Raw genomic sequence first — 23,747 nt, forward strand, 5'->3', positions numbered from 1 at the left:
ACGCACGGACGGCGCGCGTAAAACGCACGGAGAGCGCATGTGTGACGTGCTGATTTTTGAGCCGCAGACCGGCCGCAGAGGTTCTTTGTCATGTCAAACAAACTCTACGGGCGCTTACGTTTTTTTCAGGTTGCAAGACAAACTTACGGCCAACGTGCGTCTTTCTCCACGAACAAAAAAAACGCAGCAATTTGGGAAATGCCAAAAATCGCACAGCCAAAAAATCGTACGTCCGGTTGTGACCTAGGCTTAAAATGAGGGGTCATTTGTTAAATTTGTACAAAGCCATGGTATTGCCCTGTCTTTTGAATGGGAGTGAAACATGGAGCACCCTTGCTCTACACATCCATCTATTAGAAATGTTCCATCAAAGGTCACTGAGGCAAATTCTGAAGATCCAATGGTGGCATCACATTACCAACACAGAGCCAAGACAACAACTATAGAGACCATGGTACGCAGCAACCACCTCCGTTGGTTAGGACACGTCTGCAGGACACCTGATTACAGAATCCCAAAGCAGCTTCTCTTTGGAGAGCTTGCCCATGGAATTAGATCTCGTGGATACCCCAAGAAGCGGTGGAAAGACTGAGTGAAAGAGGATTTAACCATATTTGGCATTGGTGACGACTGGTACAACACCACAGCCGACAGATCTGTCTGAAGAGACCACATTCACAGTGGAAAGACCTTGTCTGAGACGAGGCTACAACGGCGCGCAGAAGAGAGACGTCAGCAGCGCCACCAAAGAGCCATCCTTGCTCAGAGATAACGGGGACCATAAGTAAGTTGTTAAATTTGGTGGAACCAATCCAGAGAAATTAGCGAACATGTTTAAGGTCATCATAATAACAGAAAATAAAATTTGGAGAAAATCAGCTGTAAACTTTGCGATGTGTAAACAGAAATTAAGGCGTAGCACATGTTTATTTGGACTACAAATTCATATTTATAGGTTGTTTTACAGTATAATATTTTGGTGACACTACATTACAGATTAAGGAATGTACATATTTATGGCAAAATTTAAAAAAAAATGATATGTGGGTCATTTTTTGATTTCAGATCACTATCTCTCATGTAACTTTTGCCACACTGGACTCATTCTTTGGTGACGAGTCCCATTTAACTTTATGGAAATTCTATTCTCATTTTAGTCCCCCCCCCCATTTAGAATCCTGGGGGTTGACGGGTGTAAACTTTTGCCATCAGCTGTTTCTTCTAAGCTTCTTTACCCACATTTGGTCAGTCTGTGTTTATCAGCTTACCACTGGCCGTCAGCACCCTCTCGGACCAGCTGCACCATGTCTCCACCCTTTACTGTGAGGTCCTGAGTTCCTTTATCGTAATCAGCTACCACAATGTACTTGCCTGGAGACTACACACACACACACACACACACACATTATGATGATTGCGTATATTATATGCAGTAGGGCTAGGCAATATGATAAAAAAAAAATTCAAAAATCACAATACTTGACATTTTCAAGGTACCCGATTTGCATCACAGTATACTGTATAATTCATATTTAACCAACAAACTGATGGGAAAAAGTGCTGCATTAAGAACTCTTAAAATGAGTTTTATGACATTATTATTTAATGTCTGCAAAAACTTAACATTGAAAAATGGGGAAAACAAACAGTCTGTAAGAAGTTTATAATTTTTTTGAAATTAAGTAGAAAAATTACATCAAATCAGCTGTTTCTATTCTGTTCCATTAATTTGTCAATAAAAAAAGTTAGAAAAAGTCATCACACTACCAACAATATCTCAGCAAAGTATATTGTGATCTAACTTAATCACGATATTCATATTATATCGTCATATCACCGAGCTCTAATATGATTTCTCTTTGGAAAGTAATTTTAAAGATGCAATTTTAAAGGAGCCGTTATATTTCTTTTTTTTTTTTTTTTTTTAAGTCTTCTGCTGAGAAGAATTACAGGTGAAAATCACTGACCACCTGGATATGAAATTACATATGCTTTATGAGCTGAATTTTAAGGAAAAGTGTCAAAGCCGAAGAGCTTCTGGCTAATTTATGGGCCAGAAAAAATGAAAAGCTGAAATTAAGAAACGAGGAAAATCTACTGTATGGCATTATTGTGAATTAAGGTTTTTTCACATTATGTGATTTAGTAGAGGTCTGGAAACATTTAGAAAAATGACACACTGCACTTTTAAAGTCAGTGAAGTCCTTTATGTGAAATATGATTTTAAAGGCAACTTCGTAAATCATTTATGAGCTAAATTTAAACTCAAATTTCAGTGGCACTGAAACATATTACGCTCCTTCCATATTATTATAATATTCAGTGACCCAACGCTGTCAGAAACAGAAGTACAGTACGAGTCCCATTTCTGTCCCTCAAGGTACAATCTACACTAATAATGTACCCCCTAGGGCTAATCATTGGACCTCAAAGTAACTGTGTGTACCTTTTTAGGGCCAAAAAGGTACATACATGTTCCCAAATAGTATCTAAAGGGTACAAATAAGTACCTTAGAGCAGGGGTTCTCAAACATTAGCGATCTGGGCCCTCCCCGACTGTAGCAAGTGTACTTTGAGGGGCCCCCCCCCAAAAAAAAAAAGATAGATAAGCTATTAATTATTATTATTATTGGGCTGTTTTTTTTTACTGTTGTGTATTATTGTATTAGGGCAGCACGGTGGTGTAGTGGTTAGCGCTGTCGCCTCACAGCAAGAAGGTCCAGGTTCGAGCCCCGTGGCCGTCGAGGGCCTTTCTGTGCAGAGTTTGCATGTTCTCCCCGTGTCCGCATGGGTTTCCTCCGGGTGCTCCGGTTTCCTCCACAGTCCAAAGTCATGCAGGTTAGGTTAACTGGTGACTCTAAATTGACCGTAGGTGTGAATGTGAGTGTGAATGGTTGTCTGTGTCTATGTGTCAGCCCTGTGATGACCTGGCGACTTGTCCAGGGTGTACCCCGCCTTTCGCCCGTAGTCAGCTGGGATAGGCTCCAGCTTGCCTGCGACCCTGTAGAACAGGATAAAGCGGCTAGAGATAATGAGATGAGATTATTGTATTATTACAATGTTAGACAACACAGTCCGAGACTGACAATGTTCTTGTCCTTTTAAAAATTTCTGGATCCAGACGTGGTTCTAGATCACCTCCAAAATTTAAGTCGTTCACTGGGCTAAGACGCGCATCTAGTAAAATTTTCATGAAAATCCGTCTGTACATTTTTTTTCTGCAAAGTTGCTAACAAGCACACACATGAACGAACAAACGAACTCTACCGGAGTACCGGAGGTAGTGTTAACGAATGTCTCAGTGTGACACACGAGCCTGCTTTGTTTGACAGAGTTCTCGAATTCTCGGCTCAATTTTAGTTAAACGCAGCCTCTTCAATCTGTGCGCGATTGCGGCACTTAGTTTTGAGCGTGGTCAGTTTTGAAAAGCCTGCCTCACACAAGTATGTTGACGCGAAAGGTAGGAGAATTTTTAAGGCAACATCACAGAGCTGGGGGTCCTCCTGCATCAGTGTTACCCAGAAGGATGCAAGGTGCTAAAAAGGTGCTTCAGCCTGCTGTCACTCTTCAGCTCAATAAGCTGCTCTTGCATTTGCGGTGACAAATCTTTTGCGGTGCAAACAAATGGGTCCCGACCCCATGAAAATGACCGGTAGTCCTCCTTGAAAGAAGAAACTAACTGCTGCTTAAGCCCAGACAGATGATCTGCAGCCGATTGAAAAATAGAGGAGAAATCACTGCTGCGTGCCTCAGTGATGAAGTCTGCGAGGCCGGGCCACATGTCACAATTTACGACAATTATGCAATCTACAAACCGTGCTTAATGTAATTAAGTTCAAATATAATTAACTGTGATACGGTGTTGGACCTGACAACTTTTAAATAGAAGAAAAAAGGTGGAGGAAAGAGAGAAAAAAGTAGGAGAAAGAAGAAAGAAAGGAGAAAGAGTAGGTTGACACATAGGCAAAGGAGAAAGTAAATTGACAAGTGGGAAAGAGAGATGGTAAGATCGGATTTAAATGGAGTTTTAAAGCGAGAAAAGAGGGCTGAAATAGTCTTTAAAAAGACTGTTTAAATTATTACTGCAATAGCAGTGCTGGAAGGCGAGCTATATATGCAAGGATATAGCCTTTAAAAAGGCTGTTGGTAAAAGGTAATTGAAAAGTTAATAGTAGGCTATATGATAGCTGCAATGGTACGAGCTCGACTCGATTGCATGGTGGGGTGTTTCCGATGTCTGTGATCTCTTATGGACTTGAAGTGTGTCTATAAAAGTTCCTTGTTGAGATTTCAAATAATTCTCCGTTTTCGTTGGCTGGACTGAAGACGAAGGCATTCGTTATTTGTTGGTGCAACTGTAAACCAGCTCCTTGCATTTGCCACTGAATGGTCTGTGACCACACGCCCCACTCACAGAGTGTCCACCCCCCAGTTGGAGAACCACTGCCTTAGCGGGTACTGCTCCAGTGACAAGCTATAGTACCCCTAAAGACACAATAAATATATGTTATTTACCAGCTGGGAGGTCCGTATCGTGAAATACCGTGACCGAGGTCTTGAAAGTACTGACCGAGGTCCTCTGGGCTGAGGTCAGCATTCAAGGCCGAGGTCACGGTATTTCACCATAAGGACCGACCTTAAGCTGGTAAATAATATATTTATTTTTTCTTTACCAAATTCTAACAGAAAACGAGAGCGCCCGAAAGGGAAAACCAAGCCGAGCCGCCATTTTGAATCCTCATTCACGGCTGTAATGCAAATTGCTTCCTCCTCGGTATACAAGTGCACTTCCATGGCAGGAAAAAAACTACATTTTGCCGCCTATGTAGTCCCCTATTTATACAAAATTGAGTCATTCAGGATTCAGCCATGTTTTTGCTCGGCGTTAGCAAGTTACAGGTTTTTAGCTTTCTCCTGAAATGTTTTCTTTTATTTCTTCTTCCTCAGGGTAGTAAAACTCGCTTTCGCTGTGAACACTTTCGTTATCGCTATCCATGCTGTAAAATAATGCTATTTTCCTCAGAAATGCTGGCAAAAATTTATAAGATTTTTGATAATCTTATAAATAACTCTTATTTAAAAAAAATGTTGACAAAAAATTCTACTATGTTTGTTGTTGTGAACAAGCAAGTCGCCAGAGGTCCGTAACTGGGGTCTGTTTCATAGGATACGGACCCGCTCGCCAGCCAGTCAAGAGCACAGGATTTGATGGAAACTGCACCGCAAAAAAAAAAAAAGTTATTTACCAGCTGGGAGGTCCGTATCGTGAAATACCATGACCGAGGTCTTGAAAGTACTGACCAAGGCCCTCTGTGCCGAGGTCAGTATTCAAGGCCGAGATCATGGTATTTCACCATACGGACCGACCTTAAGCTGGTAAATAATATTTTTTTTCTTTACCAAATTCTAACAGAAAACGAGAGCGCCCGAAAGGGAAAACCGAGCTGAGACGCCATTTTGAATCCTCATTCACGGCTGTAATGCAAACGGCTTCCTCCTCGGTATACAAGTGCACTTCCATGGCAGGAAAAAAAAACTACATTTTGCCGCCTATGTAGTCCCCTATTTATACAAAATTGAGTCATTCAGGATTCAGCCATGTTTTTGCTCGGTGTTAGCAAGTTACAGGTTTTTAGCTTTCTCCTGAAATGTTTTCTTTTATTTCGTCTTCCTCAGGGTAGTAAAACTCGCTTTCGCTGTGAACACTGTCGTTATCGCTATCCATGCTGTAAAATTAATGCTATTCTCCTGAGAAATGCTGGAAAAATTTATAAGATTTTTGCTAAACTTATAAATAAATCTTATAAAAAAAAAAAAGATAAACATTGACAAAAAATGCTACTATGTTTGTTGTTGTTGTGAACGAGCGAGTTGCCAGAGGTCCGTAACTGGGGTCCGTACCATAGGATACGGACCCACTCGCCAGCCAATCAGAGCTCAGGATTTGATGGAAACCAGACCGCGAAAAAAATAATGTACTTTGTTTTCTAAGAGTGATGGGTGAGATATACAGTAATTAAAAAAAAAAAAAGATCTACATGCCAATGACCTACCAGTTTCTTCCCCTCATCCTCAGGGTCCGAGTTTAAGGGGTCCTCGGCGCTGGAGTACCCATCGTTCTCCTCCGAGGCATCCATGGACAGAGAGGCCTTACTGAACCCTGTATAAAGAGGAGTGAGGGAGAATAAATGAATATTAGATGAATGACCCGGCATTTACATTACTCTGAATTAACTATGGCATGAGATGGAAAGATGATGAAGGAAACAAGAGGAAAAAAAAAGCCAACAGGATTTCTCTTCCCATCACTAGAAATCAGCTGACAAAAGGAACAGGAACTAATAAAACACACTCAGTCATTTGTTATGGTCCTGCAAAGTTGCTATTAACAACATGAGTGCAGTTCATTAAAAACTACACAACAATCCTATAGTACATTCTGTAAGCACTGTATGATGTGTGATGAGTAATATTTCACTGAAAAAAAACGTCTGTATTGCACAAAAACAGAACCAATATCCACCTTTTATCAAAATATGCTTCATGAAAGCAGCTCCAGATGCCATACACAATAAGCCTCTCTTATAATATGCAGGTTATAAGACGCTCTCTTTAAGACTGAACCTTGACCTTAATAAGCAAGTGAATCTTAGGTTATTGGGTTTATAGAACCACTAAAAGTAAATATGTAGGGGTACAAAATCATCTGATGGCTGTAAAAAAGAAAAAAAAAAAAGCAGATTTTGTAGACAATTTAACATGTTTACATGCACACAAGTAATCTGATAATGGGAACTCAGGGCTCACAAGTCAATCAGTAATCAGATTTCTCACAAAATGAACCCTTTGGTAAATCCACAGAAGCAGATGGACGTGACAAAGCACCACTGAGTCTCATTTCTGGTTTACGCGACGAATATTTGGAAATTTTAAATGACATAATAAATTCTGATACAAAACTAGGCAGGTTAGGGATAATATTTACAGAATATATGCACTGAATAGTCTGATTTTATTCTATCCACATTCACTGGATATGAGCAATCGCAAGCTCTGATTGGCTACTCTACTACAAGGCTATCAGCTCATATACCGTCAGTTGAGAAAAACAAAAATGGTGGAGTGCATCAAGTCAGATATATCACTTTGTTAACAGGTATTTAAAAGAAACAGAAATAGCTAAAAGAATATAGTTTTTTTTCTGCCCCAATATCTTCTGTTCTACATTCCTGCCCAGTTGGTGGTGGTAATGCACCTTTAAGTTGGTTTGCCAACCGCTAAAAAACCCTAAAGAAGAAGAAGAAAATGGCAGAGTATCCTTGTGTCCGAAATCACTCACTCGTTCACTACTCCAACTCACTATACTGGGAATTACAACCCCGATTCCAAAAAGGTTGGGACAAAGTACAAATTGTAAATAAAAACGGAATGCAATAATTTACAAATCTCAAAAACTGATATTGTATTCACAATAGAACATAGACAACATATCAAATGTCGAAAGTGAGACATTTTGAAATTTCATGACAGCAACACATCTCAAAAAAGTTGGGACAGGGGCAATAAGAGGCTGGAAAAGTTAAAGGTACAAAAAAGGAACAGCTGGAGGACCAAATTGCAACTCATTAGGTCAATTGGCAATAGATCATTAACATGACTGGGTGTAAAAAGAGCATCTTGGAGTGGCAGCGGCTCTCAGAAGTAAAGATGGGAAGAGGATCACCAATCCCCCTAATTCTGCGCCGACAAATAGTGGAGCAATATCAGAAAGGAGTTCGACAGTGTGAAATTGCAAAGAGTTTGAACATATCATCATCTACAGTGCATAATATCATCAAAAGATTCAGAGAATCTGGAAGAATCTCTGTGCGTAAGGGTCAAGGCCGGAAAACTATGCTGGGTGCCCATGATCTTCGGGTCCTTAGACGGCACTGCATCACATACAGGCATGCTTCTGTATTGGAAATCACAAAATGGGCTCAGGAATATTTCCAGAGAACATTATCTGTGAACACAATTCACCGTGCCATCCGCCGTTGCCAGCTAAAACTCTATAGTTCAAAGAAGAAGCCGTATCTAAACATGATCCAGAAGCGCAGACGTCTTCTCTGGGCCAAGGCTCATTTAAAATGGACTGTGGCAAAGTGGAAAATTGTTCTGTGGTCAGACGAATCAAAATTTGAAGTTCTTTATGGAAATCAGGGACGCCGTGTCATTCGGACTAAAGAGGAGAAGGACGACCCAAGTTGTTATCAGCGCTCAGTTCAGAAGCCTGCATCTCTGATGGTATGGGGTTGCATTAGTGCGTGTGGCATGGGCAGCTTACACATCTGGAAAGACACCATCAATGCTGAAAGGTATATCCAGGTTCTAGAGCAACATATGCTCCCATCCAGACGACGTCTCTTTCAGGGAAGACCTTGCATTTTCCAACATGACAATGCCAAACCACATACTGCATCAATTACAGCATCATGGCTGCGTAGAAGAAGGGTCCAGGTACTGAATTGGCCAGCCTGCAGTCCAGATCTTTCACCCATAGAAAACATTTGGCGCATCATAAAACGGAAGATACGACAAAAAAGACCTAAGACAGTTGAGCAACTAGAATCCTACATTAGACAAGAATGGGTTAACATTCCTATCCCTAAACTTGAGCAACTTGTCTCCTCAGTCCCCAGACGTTTACAGACTGTTGGAAAGAGAAAAGGGGATGTCTCACAGTGGTAAACATGGCCTTGTCCCAACTTTGAGATTTGTTGTCATGAAATAAAAAAAAAAAAGTCACCTAATTTTTCTCTTTAAATGATACATTTTCTCAGTTTAAACATTTGATATGTCATCTATGTTCTATTCTGAATAAAATATGGAATTTTGAAACTTCCACATTATTGCATTCCGTTTTTATTTACAATTTGTACTTTGTCCCAACTTTTTTGGAATCGGGGTTGTACTATATAGAGGACTATATAATGAGCTCATTGGTAAAATGAAGGGAACCCCCCCCCCCCCCAAAAAACCCTACCCTTTCGGACACTACTCTGTCACGCCGTTATTTATGTCATTACTGTCACACAATTAAAACATGCCAGATCAGTCAGCTGGTGGGTTTTCAAAATAATAAATACATGCGTGCGTTTTTGTGATAAATACATATTATACTGAGCGTATTTCCCACATTAATAAATACAAAGTACTTTGCGTCTGCTGCATCGTTCATTTCTTTTAAATCAAGACTGAATACTTTCTTCTTTGCTGCTGCCTTGAGGCTTTTTTTTTATTAAATTAAATTTGATGATTCAACGGCAGTGAATCATCTGATCAATTCGGTCCATTCCTCGCTCTACACTGTAACTTTTATTCTTGTATATTATCTGTTATTCTATTTTAGCTTATTTTCTATTCTCTTACTATTTTTTTTGAATGTCCATTTATGAAGTGTTTCTTCCTCCATCTGTTCACCCCAACGCACTTTTTTTTTTTCTTTCAGCGCGACTGCAATGCATGATGGGATATATTGCTTGGTTAGTGACCATCAGTTGTACACTACTTTTTGTGATGCATTGTGGGATACTTTGAGTGCGCTATATAGGGTGTAATAATTCTCACTATACATTCGGACAGCACTAAAAAATGGCGAACTCACTATACTGTATAGTGAGTAGGGTGTGATTTCGGACACAGGGCACGTTACTGAACCAACCGAGGATGAAATAACTACTCAAAAACAAAACCCCCCCAAAATAAAAAAAAAGCAATAAAATATGGGATAAAAATATTTGATGGTAAGAACGTATCTTTTTTTAATTTTTCAAGAATTATTATTATAGCATTTTTCACAAATTGCTAGTCATTTCGCCAGTTTGTTTACATTTTAAATGGAAATTATTTTGTCAGATGTTTTGTATATAGTTTTTCTTTATCGAATTTGCAAAAAATAAAAATGCTCCATTTCTCAAAATCCAGTGAATGTGCAGAGAACAAAATAGTTATTCCACTCAATCTAGTCATGCATGGCTTATAGCCAACAGTGCTACGCACCTCGTCGGCTGTCAGCTCATACAGGACTAGATTTCGTGGAATGACTGTTAAGTAGGGTTGAAAGCTAGGTGTTCATTTACTTTATCAGAGTATTGAGTTTACATGGGGATTTGGATAAAGCACTGAAATCAGATCATGATCATAATTAGATATTAATGTGGATGTAACCGCAGCATTTTGCTCCTCATACAGTGCTGTGGATTTGTAGCACCACAGTGAGGTCTCTTCTATCTGGTGGCGCTAATGCTTTCCTCAACTCACAATCAGGCATGCATAATTTCAGAATTTTTCTTTTCTCAGTAAACACATAATTGGGATGATTTCCCCGACCTGAATCATAAACAATATGTGGATTTACCATAAATAGGAACATTTCATGCATTTAATCATTTAAAGGAATATTTCATGCAAAAATCACAATTATGCTAACAATGTACAAGTGTAAAGTGGTGGAATATTCCTCGAACCTGGTAAACCACACCTTTGTATCTTAACGATTAAAGGAAGTTAGGCTGTAGTGAAAGGTCAAAGTTCAACCCACACCAGGTAGCTAGCTTTACCTCTGCGCTTAGCCTGTACGAGGCTAGAAGTGCTCAGCCATTTGGCCCGGCTGAGGGAGATGGTAGGACCTGCATCTGAGGGAGAGGCAACCAATCAGAGCCTTCTCGTTTAAAACCACATCTGACTGATAGCAACCAAAGTGTTGGGTAAATATACTGGCATATTAGGAAATTATTTTTATTCCCTGAACAGAGTAAATATGTGTACAAAATGTTGAGCAGTGTCAGTGAAATTTTACTGATTAAAATGATTACAAGTCAAACTTTAGTGAACTTGAAAGTTTAAAAAACAAACAAACACATTTAATCGTCTTAAATGAGTGCCGAGAAACAGTTTTCCGAAACAGAACGAGTCCTAAAAGTGATGATATATGTAACTTTTTCCAACAAGGACTTCTTGTTTGACTGAATCTTAAAGGGATCCTCCAGCGGATTTACTCTTAAACGTATGTTAAGTAAAAGTATTTGTAGATTTCAACTGTCAAACATTCATTTTCGGAGACCAAATAGTGTTCTGGAAAAATTAATTTTTTATTAAAATACCAGAGAGGCCTCCTGCAGAAGTGATGCATGCGATGACGTGGTGTAGTGGAAGCTTGGAGCAACTCGGCTGTTTATATCATCTGCTTACATCGTGGTTTTGTTAGTTTTACAAGTATTTTTACCGGATTTATAGGTTTTTAAATAAGTATGCTTCATTGTACAGCACATGAGTGATTCCACGCTTATGGGTACTGAAATGGGGACATGAACTTATTTTTAAAAATTCACCTAAAACCATTTCTTTTTTTACCATCAGGTCACAAAACATGTAATCTTTAATGAATGATATGTTAAAAGATAACTTTAATTTTCTGAGATGTAATAAAAACATATTTATATGCCAAAGTCAGAACGTAACAGAAGTGTTGTGGACATATATATTCTCAATTTTAACAATGTAGAATTACTTTTTGAAACATAGGAAGGTGATGTTTTAGCAAATATAATTAATAAACATGTGTAGTAGAATAAACATACACATTCTTTCAATAAGATTAACATGGTATATAGCTAGATTGTAATTAATTTGTAACAGACGCGAGATGGACAATCGTAACAGAAGTAATGTAACAGACATCATTTTGGAACTCATAGGCTTGACTTTGGCATATAAATGTTTTTATTACATCTCAGAAAATTAAAGTTATCTTTTAACATATCATTCATTAAAGATTACATGTTTTGTGACCTGATGGTAAAAAAAGAAATGGTTTTAGGTGAATAAGTTCATGTCCCCATTTCAGTACCCATAAGCGTGGAATCACTCATATACATTCCAAAATGATGTGGGAAAAAAAGGACGAGAAGATATCTTTCACTGGTTACCTGGCCAGAATCGTCTGACCAGGTCACAAGAAATGGATTCACGCCATCAGAAGACCTCAGTACAATCTGCCTGCGGTGCCCAACTTGCGCTCCGAACATTCTGAATCATCCCGTTTCGATGAATCGATGGAATTAAAAGCATGATTAACAGGGGCTTCCAGAATAAAAAGAAAGAAAAGATGATGCCGTGCCAACAATATTTGCCCATCGTTCGGCTCCAAACATCCGCCGATGCAGTGGTGAGTGGCAACAGAGACAGCAATACTGAGAGGTTAGTTTCGACGTTGTTCTACTGTGGTTCTTTGTAGTATACAGGGATGGATACAGCCCAAGAATCTGACAGATGCACATTTGCATAAATAATTTTCACTAATTTTAACAGATCGCTATGGATTTTCACAGAACCGTACAGTGGTGCTTGAAAGTTTGTGAACCCTTTAGAATTTTCTATATTTCTGCATAAATATGACCTAAAACATCATCAGATTTTCACACAAGTCCTAAAAGTAGATAAAGAGAACCCAGTTAAACAAATGAGACAAAAAGATTATACTTGGTCATTTATTTATTGAGGAAAATGATCCAATATTACATATCTGTGAGTGGCAAAAGTATGTGAACCTTTGCTTTCAGTATCTGGTGTGACCCCCTTGTGCAGTGATAACTGCAACTAAACGTTTGCGGTAACTGTTGATCCGTCCTGCACACCGGCCTGAAGGAATTTTAGCCCATTCCTCCGTACAGAACAGCTTCAACTCTAGGATGTTGGTGGGTTTCCTCACATGAACTGCTCGCTTCAGGTCCTTCCACAACATTTCCAAAACTTGGCCATTCCAAAACATTAACTTTATTCTTCTTTAACCATTCTTTGGGAGAATGACTTGTGTGCTTAGGGTCGTTGTCTTGCTGCATGACCCACCTTCTCTTGAGATTCAGTTCATGGACAGATGTCCTGACATTTTCCTTTAGAATTCGCTGGTATAATTCAGAATTCACCATTCCATCAATGATGGCAAGCTGTCCTGGCCCAGATACAGCAAAACAGGCCCAAACCATGATACTACCACCACCGTGTTTCACAGATGGGATAAGGTTCTTATGCTGGAATGCAGCGTTTGCCTTTCTCCAAACATAACGCTTCTCATTTAAACCAAAAAGTTCTATTTTGGTCTCATCCGTCCACTAAACATTTTTCCAATAGCCTTCTGGCTTGTCCACGTGATCTTTAGCAAATTGCAGACGAGCAGCAATGTTCTTTTTGGAGACCAGTGGCTTTCTCCTTTCAACCCTGCCATGCACACCATTGTTGTTCAGTGTTCTCCTGATGGTGGACTCATGAACATTAGCCAATGTGAGAGAGGCCTTCAGTTGCTTAGAAGTTACCCTGGGGTCCTTTGTGACCTCGCCGACAATTACACGCCTTGCTCTTGGAGTGATCTTTGTTGGTCGACCACTCCTGGGGAGGGTAACAATGGTCTTGAATTTCCTCCATTTGTACACAATCTGTCTGACTGTGGATTGGTGGAGTCCAAACTCTCTTTAGAGATGGTTTTGTAACCTTTTCCAGCCTGATGAGCATCAACAATGCTTTTTCTGAGGTCCTCAAAAATCTCCTTTGTTCGTGCCATGATACACTTCCACAAACATGTGTTGTGAAGATCAGTCTTTGATAGATCCCTGTTCTTTAAATAAAACAGGGTGCCCACTCACACCTGATTGTCATCCCATTGATTGAAAACACCCGACTCTAATTTCACCTTCAAATTAACTGCTAATCCTAGAGGTTCACATACTTTTGCCAGTCACAGATATGTAATACTGGATCATTTTCCTCAATAAATAAATGACTAAGTATAATATTTTTGTCTCATTTGTTTAGCTGGGTTCTCTTTATCTACTTTTAGGACTTGTGTGAAAATCTGATGATGTTTTAGGTCATATTTATGCAGAAATATAGAAAATTCTAAAGGGTTCACAAACTTTCAAGTACCACTGTAGAGCATGCCAAGCTCTTTCTGAAGAGGGCAGCTACGGCCTGCTACGACCACGGCTCAGCCCGGTCTGTTGGTTGAGCGTGGCTATAACCCATGTAGCCGGCTAGCGGTAAAGTAAACAAATACCCCATGACCACTGCCAAGTGGTGCATATATATTTCTGCGCACGCATCAGTCTGGATCCATCAGTCCTACCTGGTGAATTGTAATCAGTATTCCGATGCGCTGTAGGCTCTTCAGCGTACACTGGAAGAAAATACGAGTAACACAGAAAACACTGACATTAAAGAACAATCACCAACAGATGAAGAGACTGAGCATTTGACTGACCTTCAGGTACAGTCGACTATACTCCAGATAGAATTACTCAGAACATTTTGCATGAAACTCACTCATTTGAAATTTCCGAAGTTTTATTTCATGGTCGTTTCAGTCTCATTTATGTGCTCGGAACGTGAATTGACCGGAAAGAGGGATATTGCTGTGCAAACAGATGAACCAGTGAGTGTTGAAATCCAGACAGTTGTCTTCGAACACAAGATTATCCCGTGTTCTTTGTTGGGAGATGAAAGCATCTGATTAGATGATTCATTTGAACTCTACTAGCAAAACCATGAAGTAAGCAGATGATATAAACAGCTGAGTTGCTCCAAGCTTTCACTAAGCCACATCATCGCATACGTCACTTCCGTGGGAGGCCCATCTCGTATTTTAATAAACATTAATTTTTCCAGAACACTATTTGGTTTCCGAAAATGAATGTTTGACTGTTGAAATCTACAAATACTTTTACTTAACACAAGTTTAAGAGTAAATCCACTGGAGGATCCCTTTAACTGGAGTACAGCATAGTGCACTACAATGTTTTCACTTTGCAAAGTCAATACATTATGTCCTACGTAGTGAACAGGAAGCTATTTGAAATTTAGCATGAATGCAGGAAAAGGAAACAAATTACAAATATATACGGTAAGATATAACAAGAAATAAGACCTTCTATAAACATAGTGCAGCACTACTGCTAATATTTTTCTCTCTATGTCGTTATATTAATTACAATTCAAAGGTAATACTTCTTACAAGGATAAACTAATAGGAAAATGCCCAATTACTCCATGTTGGAATGATGGAAGTAAAACAATATTAAAATATGGAATGTCTCAAAAGTCAACAAGGACAGTTAAACATGGAAAAATACAAAGTACATGGACATCATTGGGGGATTAAAAGAAAAAAAAACCTCAAAACATTCTGATGTTTCTAAACAAACGGGTGGCTCAAGGTGAATGACCAATGGGTGAACTTTGAGGGACGTAATGGACTAGTGAAGTACCAGTGTACCTTTGAAGCCAAATGGCGTTGGATCACTCTTAATCTCATGCCGCTTAGTTTTGTGGTCAGGACTAGGGGGATATCCTGGCAGCCAGGGAGCAAAAAAAAAAAGAGCAAAAGAAAAAAGAGAAAGAAAGCCAAGGAAGGACAGGAAAAAGTAGAAGACAGTCATATGATGAGAACTAAAGCAACGCAGGCCACGCTTTGCATTATGAAGAAATTGGCACGAGTAAGTAGTAAACTTCTACAAATCATATACAAGTCTCTTAATAAGAAAGACTATCAACATTCTAGAGGGGCACACACGTTATTTCTAGGCCTGTAGTATTCATCAAGTAGGGAATGACTCCTAGATTTTAATTCTACTCTTACATACACACACACGACTAAAAGCAACTGATCAGACTTCCTAATACATAACAATGCTCATAACTCTGCAAACATTCAGGAGAGCTCAAAAAGCGTGCTAGGCTTGATGAATACGGACCCTAATCTACGTATACAGTGAAGGGAAATAAGTCAGGGGTTGAAATTAACTTTTGAATGTACTTGCCCTCAGGGCAACCAACCCCAAAAATGTACTTGCCCGCATGCATGTATCAGTTGCCCTACTTTTTTGCAGGTTGACTGGGTAACTAATTTGCATAAAAAGCAATCTGGATGTATATTATAGAGTATACAATAAAATATTTCAACTTGTTTTGCCATTGTTTGATTACTGATTGATAGAAATAAAGTTACAACACTCATATGTGTTTGGTGTTTATTTCATCATGATGAACAGTAAAACAACTAGGTATAACTACTAGTATCTTCTATTAAACATGTTAAACAGTCAGAAAACATCATGTCATCATGGTCAAGTGTAACTGATCAAATCAGAATTAAAAATCAGTCCAAAAAGACGCTTCGTTTGTTCTAGCCTATGTGACAGTGGCGCCTCGTGTGAATAATCATAATATCATGTAGCGCCATCTCGCGAATGGAAGCGTCAACTACCGCAACGAACCAAAGTCAAGGACAAACGAAAGAGAAGACGGGAAAAATAAAGTTTTCGTTCCGTTTCTGTTAGGAATCACAACAACTTAATTTTTCTTGGTAAAATAGACATTCAAACACAGTTGTCCGACGGACAACTAGTGATAATTTTATTGCTGCCCGAGTATGAGAATGACTTGCCCATGTCTGTCGGTACATGCTTAATTTCGATCCCTGTAAGTATTCTTACACTTTTTGTTATTTGAAGTGTACTGAGAACATGTCAAATTCACACACGACATCTTTTCAATATTTGTACTAATAAATCCAGGGGGGAGAAAATCAATGTATGTATTTACAAGATTAAAACACATTAAACAAAAAAATAATGTTTATCTAAAAATGAAACTGATAGGGGAAAAGTATTCAGACCCCATGAATGAACAGCATTAGTATTTTGTTGCAAAGCTGCAAGGCTTCGAGACATCTATGGTAAGAAGAAATTGCACTGCAGTTCATTGCTTATTGTCGTTAATGTGCAGCTCTTGTTCCCGCTGCTTTCAGGCTGTCCTGCAACTCTTTTCTATTGACTTCTGGCTTCTCTCTTACCTTCCTTATCATTAGTCTGATATCACTGTGATGCTATGAATTTTCCACTTGTGTATTATCGAAACAACCATTCTGAAAGGCATGTTTAAGGTCTTTTTTTTGTGTGTGTATCCTTGACTTGCAAGTGCCGTCAAAGCAAAATAGAAACCTGGATGTTGGCTATGTTCGTGGAGATACAAATGCGGGGTCAAGCGACATTCCATACAAAAACAGTCACACGTGCGCAACTCTCTTTGTTTTTCCACTGCTTTAAGCATTCTTTTAGCGATGCCGTATCTTTGTGCTGTATATGGTTGTGGTCGCAACAGAACTCGTGACTGTGGCACATTCTGGGTTTTTTAGAATTCCTTCCGCGATTCGGAAAGAGGGTGAGGAAACTCTGAGGCTTAGTACGGAGAAAAGACAAGCACGGCTGAACATCGGCAGGGCTGATCTAACAGAGGCTAAAACCAAAACCGCTTGTGTTTGCAGTGATCATTTTATCTCAGGTGAGATTCAAAAGCTCCCTCAATAATATCATGGAATAATTTTATTTCGTGTTGCCAGAATTTTGCTATAAAATGAGCGTTCTCTTGTCGTGGTTCACGTGGTCGTTGTTATAATTTTAACACGTGTATTACCATTTTGCTTCTAGGCGCGCCAGCAAAATTATATGATAGAAACAATCCAGACTGGGCACCCACTCAGAAAATGGGCAGGGCTATGTTTCATCCCAGGTTGGACTTGATTCTTCGGCAGCCAAACCAGACAGAACATGATATCTGGGTACTCGATGGTCGGTAGAAGCATCTTATCTTCAAAAAAGTCTGACTTTTTTAACTAATATGGGTCAAAACCACACATATCTATCTTCTCTTTGTATCGAATCTTTGCTCGATCGTTCAAATCGTGGTAACACTGAGAAAATTCAGCATTGTTTACAGACACGCTTTCAGCGGCTGCTGTCCTAGTTGCTTTGTATATCTACCGTCATGGCGGATGCTCATGACGTAGCACATTTTGATCACGTGGTTGCAAGTCATCTTTGGCTAACACAGAGGTGGGGTTTACATTAGACCGTATCAGCGGATCATCAGATTAACGTTTTTAAAACGATTAGTGTGCACACAGCAACACCAATACACGATTCGCGTGCACACAGCAACACCAATACACGGATATGCTCGGCTCCGCAGGCATCCTGCGCTCCAAATCACTCCACCCTGAACAGCGAGTGCCCTCTGGAGGGTGCGCACTCTGGCCATGCGCAGCTCACAGAGCGCGCGAGTGTAGTGCACAAGCAGTGATTCGGGACTGAGCCGCTGTGTGTGTGATCCCAGCGCACATCACTTACCACTTGCAAGTGGAAGGATGGCAAGCCTAAAGACAATCATAACTACACAATGGGCAGTATTTGCATCAGTATTTGCAGTATTTTCATACTTTTATACTCTTTAATGAAAGGTGATACAAGGCGGAAGTCCGCACCGTTTTTCAGCAGTCGCGTCACATGACCAACGCCAGCGAATCAGGAAGGTGGATGTCACAGTGACGTTGTCCAATGACGACGCCAGCTAGAGCTCAGCACAGCGTATCCGCGTATTCTCAATGTTTACACAGCACCGGAGCTGACACGATCTGGATTGAATACGTGGACCCTGGCGGATTCCCGTTTCCCGGCGGTTTAATGTAAACGGACAGTGCATCCGCGAAGGAAACGAGACAGATACGGTCTAATGTAAACTTGGCCAGAGATGAACAGCCATTCACACACACATTCACACCTATGGGCAATTTAGAGTAGCCATTTGACCGCATGTCTTTGGGAAGAAACCCACACAGTCACAAGGAGAACATGAAAACTCCACACAGGAAGGCTCCAGTCGGCTGTGAGGTTCGAACTCAAAACCTTCTTGCTGTGAGGCGACAGTGCTAACCACGACACCACCCCAGTACAGTATATTAGGTAACAAAAACAAAATACTTATTTCCTTTCACTGTATATGGATTAATCCATGATGACAAATGTCGAGTGTTCGTAACTGCATTGTACCTGGTGGGCAGAGTGTAACCATGGGTAATGTAAGGCTTTTAGCACCAACTGTTGTTAGCAACTCTGCACCGAGAATAAAAAAATAGCATTACAGCTATCAGTTATTCTGCATTTCTATATCTCTACATAATGACGAGAGTCAATGCAGATCCCTGGCCAAGATTTGTTTGCTGAGTATCAGGAAGAACTGGGAATCCTGTTATACCTTTCTGACTCTTGAGGTTGCTGAAGCCCTGTAGTGTAAAACGCTTTTTAGCCACCGCTGCCCTGTCAGTGGTGGGACTGGTTACCGTGTCCTCTATCATGAAGAGACGCAACAAAGAAGAAAGAAGGATATCAGGTAAATTCAGTAAATGATAGCCAGGATGGAGACAAGAGAAGACCAGAGTAGAAATAAAGGATTAGTAAATCAAGAAAATTCAGAAAAAAAAGGAAAGAAAGAAGCACTCAAGGTTTTCGATAATGATCACCCTAATCCTGGAAAGCATGGATGTCAATGTTTTATTATGCCAATTCCAATATACCGTATAGCTTATGTTCTACTAACATAACGTCTTATGACGGATGAATAGTTTTGTAAATCCTTAAAAACGACATACCAGTAACATCAACATTTCTGGTTTAAGGTTGCTGCTATTTAAAGCTGCTCCTGGATTGAAGAAAAAGTCTCGAAAAGCTCACCTTTGACCTTGTCAGAGTTTCTCATCGCAGGTATTAAGCTGAGCTCAGGAAGCGTCGGCTCGGTTTTCTTCTCCTCTCCTTTCTTCTGACTCTTCTGACTGGTTTTAAAGGGGCTCAGGCTGATCACTGCGCTGTTGGAGGTGGGAAGTGGAGAAAGCTGCTCGGACGTCTTCTGCTGAATTGCTTCTGTGGTTCGTAATAATACAGTAACAGGGTGTTAATACAATTCCTGCAATCATTTACATTATAAACTAGTCAAATTTGTATTATTTTCTGAAAAGGTGCCATCATTTTATGGTTTGGTGATAATATTCATTTTGACATCTACAGTAATTTGCAGGCTGTTTTAGACACATTTTAGTCACCATTACAGTAATGTTAGACAAACTGAGTAGGAAAAAGAAGAAAGGGGATCAAACACTTTCCCAGTTTGTTACCAACCAAGTTAGGAGCATGACAGCGTGATGGTGCAGCCAAAAAGCTTTCATGTTAGTACGTTAGCATCACTCTAAAGTTGAGAGAATGCTTGGCATGCGAGGCCAAAATGACCCTCAAGAAAATGTAATGTAAACCATTAAAGGCAAATAGTTTTTATTATAAATTTGTCAGTTTTATTTATTGAGGATAACGTGATTCCAGTGGTGCTTGAAAGTTTGTGAACCCTTTAGAATTTTCTATATTTCTGCATAAATATGACCTAAAACAACATCAGATTTTCACACAAGTCCTAAAAGTAGATAAAGAGAGCCCAGTTAAACAAATGAGACAAAAAGATTATACTTAGTCATTTATTTATTGAGGAAAATGATCCAATATTGCATATCTGTGAGCGGCAAAAGTATGTGAACCTCTAGGATTAGCAGTTAATTTGAAGGTGAAATTAGAGTCAGGTGTTTTCAATCAATGGGATGACAATCAGGTGTGAGTGGGCACCCTGTTTTATTTCAAGAACAGGGATCTATCAAAGTCTGATCTTCACAACACATGTTTGTGGAAGTGTATCATGGCACGAACAAAGGAGATTTCTGAGGACCTCAGAAAAAGCGTTGTTGATGCTCATCAGGCTGGAAAGGGTTACAAAACCATCTCTAAAGAGTTTGGACTCCACCAATCCACAGTCAGACAGATTGTGTACAAATGGAGGAAATTCAAGACCATCGTTACCCTCCCCAGGAGTGGTCGACCAACAAAGATCACTCCAAGAGCAAGGCGTGTAATAGTCGGCGAGGCCACAAAGGACCCCAGGGTAACTTCTAAGCAACTGAAGGCCTCTCTAATGTTAAATGTTCATAAGTCCACCATCAGGAGAACACTGAACAACAATGGTGTGCATGGCAGGGTTGCAATGGGAAGGGCACTGCTCTCCAAAAAGAACATTGCTCCTCGTCTGCAATTTGCTAAAGATCAAAAATGTTTAGTGGACGGATGAGACCAAAATAGAACTTTTTGATGAGAAGCGTTATGTTTGGAGAAAGGAAAACACTGCATTCCAGCATAAGAACCTTATCCCATCTGTGAAACATGGTGGTGGTAGTATCATGGTTTGGGCCTGTTTTGCTGCATCTGGGCCAGGACGGCTTGCCATCATTGATGGAACAATGAATTCTGAATTATACCAGTGAATTCTAAAGGAAAATGTCAGGACATCTGTCCATGAACTGAATCTCAAGAGAAGGTGGGTCATGCAGCAAGACAACGACCCTAAGCACACAAGTTGTTCCACCAAAGAATGGTTAAAGAAGAATAAAGTTCATGTTTTGGAATGGCCAAGTCAAAGTCCTGACCTTAATCCAATTGAAATGTCGTGGAAGGACCTGAAGCGAGCAGTTCATGTGAGGAAACCCACCAACATCCCAGAGTTGAAGCTGTTCTGTACGGAGGAATGGGCTAAAATTCCTCCAAGCTGGTGTGCAGCACTGATCAACAGTTACCGCAAACGTTTAGTTGCAGTTATTGCTGCACAAGGGGGTCACACCAGATACTGAAAGCAAAGGTTCACATACTTTTGCCACTCACAGATATGTAATATTGGATCATTTTCCTCAATAAATAAATGACCAAGTATAATCTTTTTGTCTCATTTGTTTAACTGGGTTCTCTTTATCTCCTTTTAGGACTTGTGTGAAAATCTGATGATGTTTTAGGTCATATTTATGCAGAAATATAGAAAATTCTAAAGGGTTCACAAACTTTCAAGCACCACTGTACCTTTCCTCAAGAGTGACTTTGTTTTATATCTAATTTTCACTTTACTTTAAAGCAGACATTAAATTCCTTTCTATTACATTATCTCCCTCTCTCACCCCTGCAGGCTTTCAGCTGACCAGTCAGAACTTTCCGGATCTCGTTCACCCACGTCATCTTTATCTCTGCTGTTGGCGCCTGAGAGAAAAAACAAAACAAAAAACCCCAAAACACTATATTTTAACATGAATTTGCCAAGTTTCTGTTCTTATAAAGGGATTTTTTTTTATTATGAGCACTGACCTGGACAATGTAGACCTCTTCTCGTGAGTTGCACCAGATCTCAAATTTCTTGTTATCTCCTTTTACATTCTCCGTGATGCCCACAACACTCATCTGATGGACATGAGAAGAGAAATATTTATTTCTCTTTTTATATAGAGAAAGAATCAAGAAATATCCATTAGAGAAAGTATCTTGATGGGAACTTAGAGAGTGCAGACCTCAGCTAAGGACAATAGTCGAGTCTTCTATAATATGCAAATCTGCAACTCCAACCTTGGATACATTTCCAAAATTATTAGAATTACGTGCCTACATATGTATCCCGGAGGATTACTGATACCCATGACTGTAGACTGTCATATGGAGTCGTTGTACTTCTACACTAGCTATGTTTCATCACTATTGAACTTTACTGCCATCTACTGGATTTTAAGATGTATGGAATTAAGTCAGGACTTGTGCAAAAGCCAAATTCCTCATCGCACAATGTTAGTGATGGAGAAAATAAATTTGTGGATCAGCTCCAAAATTTAATGGGCTCTTCCTTGGCCTATGCTACACCCTTCCACCAAGTTTCATGGAAATGGGTTGCACAATCCTGTTTACAGACAGTCAAACACCTAGACAGACAAACAAACTGACCCAAAAACATAACCTCTTTGGTCGAGATAATAATTACATGAAAGATCTTGTGCTGGATTACAAGGAGTGACTAAGTGAAACTGTAAATGCTTGCTCAGGCAGAAATCTTGCATGCTTTATTTTTAATCGACTGATTAAATTGTTGCTTTGTTACTCGAGTGTGCAATTAATTTGTAATGAATTAGAAAAAAATTACATGTTCATTTGTAATACAGGATGTAGTATGGACATTTTATTATATATTATTATTGGTATAGGGCGGCACGGTGGTGTAGTGGTTAGCGCTGTTGCCTCACAGCAAGAAGGTCCGGGTTTGAGTCCCGTGGCCGGCGAGGGCCTTTCTGTGCGGAGTTTGCATGTTCTCCCCGTGTCCACGTGGGTTTCCTCCGGGTGCTCCGGTTTCCCCCACAGTCCAAAGACATGCAGGTTAGGTTAACTGGTGACTCTAAATTGACCGTAGGTGTGAGTGTGAATGGTTGTCTGTGTCTATGTGTCAGCCCTGTGATGACCTGGTGACTTGTCCAGGGTGTACCCCGCCTTTCGCCCGTAGTCAGCTGGGATAGGCTCCAGCTTGCCTGCGACCCTGTAGAACAGGATAAAGCAGCTAGAGATAATGAGATGAGATGAGATTATTGGTATAAGCACATTTCTTGAATTGGATGCCTGTAAAAATGTAAGGAGAGACTTATTCCTAATAAAATATACTGCTACTTTTACAAATAATAAAATAAAAGATTATAAACGCCTTTTCTGCTGTTTCATAGTTTTTTTTTTTCAAATAAATATATGTAGAGTCCTGTGCAAAAGTCTTAGGTACATGTAAAGAAATGCTGTGGAACAAAAATGGCTTAAAAATAATGAAATGAAATGTTTCAACATTTAAAAAAAATACTATAAACAACAGTAAGCCATAATAAATCAAACAAAGTCAGTATTTGGTGTGAGACGACCCTTTGGTTTAAAAATTAAAAAAAAAAAATAGTAGTCTCACGTACAATGAGTGCAGTTTTATACGGAAATGAGTTGTAGGTTTTACTGAGC

The 23,747-nt window shown here is 39.7% G+C and overlaps 1 protein-coding gene across 12 annotated transcripts in view; it reads right to left on the bottom strand.

Annotated features, from left to right (window-relative positions):
- Positions 1-23,747, bottom strand: part of mcf2la (mcf.2 cell line derived transforming sequence-like a) — a 167,897-nt gene that overhangs the window by 9,855 nt on the left and 134,295 nt on the right. For 9 of the 12 annotated variants that reach the window (XM_060898862.1, XM_060898868.1, XM_060898870.1 and 6 more), the window contains 6 exons: positions 22,083-22,175; positions 21,899-21,977; positions 19,596-19,781; positions 10,602-10,676; positions 6,054-6,160; positions 1,269-1,378 (listed from right to left, as the gene is read on the bottom strand). In XM_060898862.1, coding sequence (XP_060754845.1) covers positions 1,269-1,378; positions 6,054-6,160; positions 10,602-10,676; positions 19,596-19,781; positions 21,899-21,977; positions 22,083-22,175 — 650 coding nt within the window. Of the gene's footprint in view, positions 1-1,268; positions 1,379-6,053; positions 6,161-10,601; positions 10,677-14,158; positions 14,210-15,304; positions 15,380-19,119; positions 19,213-19,595; positions 19,782-21,898; positions 21,978-22,082; positions 22,176-23,747 lie in introns of all 12 variants that reach the window. The other 3 variants (XM_060898873.1, XM_060898863.1, XM_060898866.1) reach the window with 3 other exon arrangements.

This window comes from Neoarius graeffei, chromosome 18, assembly GCF_027579695.1.
Source record: "Neoarius graeffei isolate fNeoGra1 chromosome 18, fNeoGra1.pri, whole genome shotgun sequence".
Taxonomy (NCBI): Eukaryota; Metazoa; Chordata; class Actinopteri; order Siluriformes; family Ariidae; genus Neoarius; species Neoarius graeffei.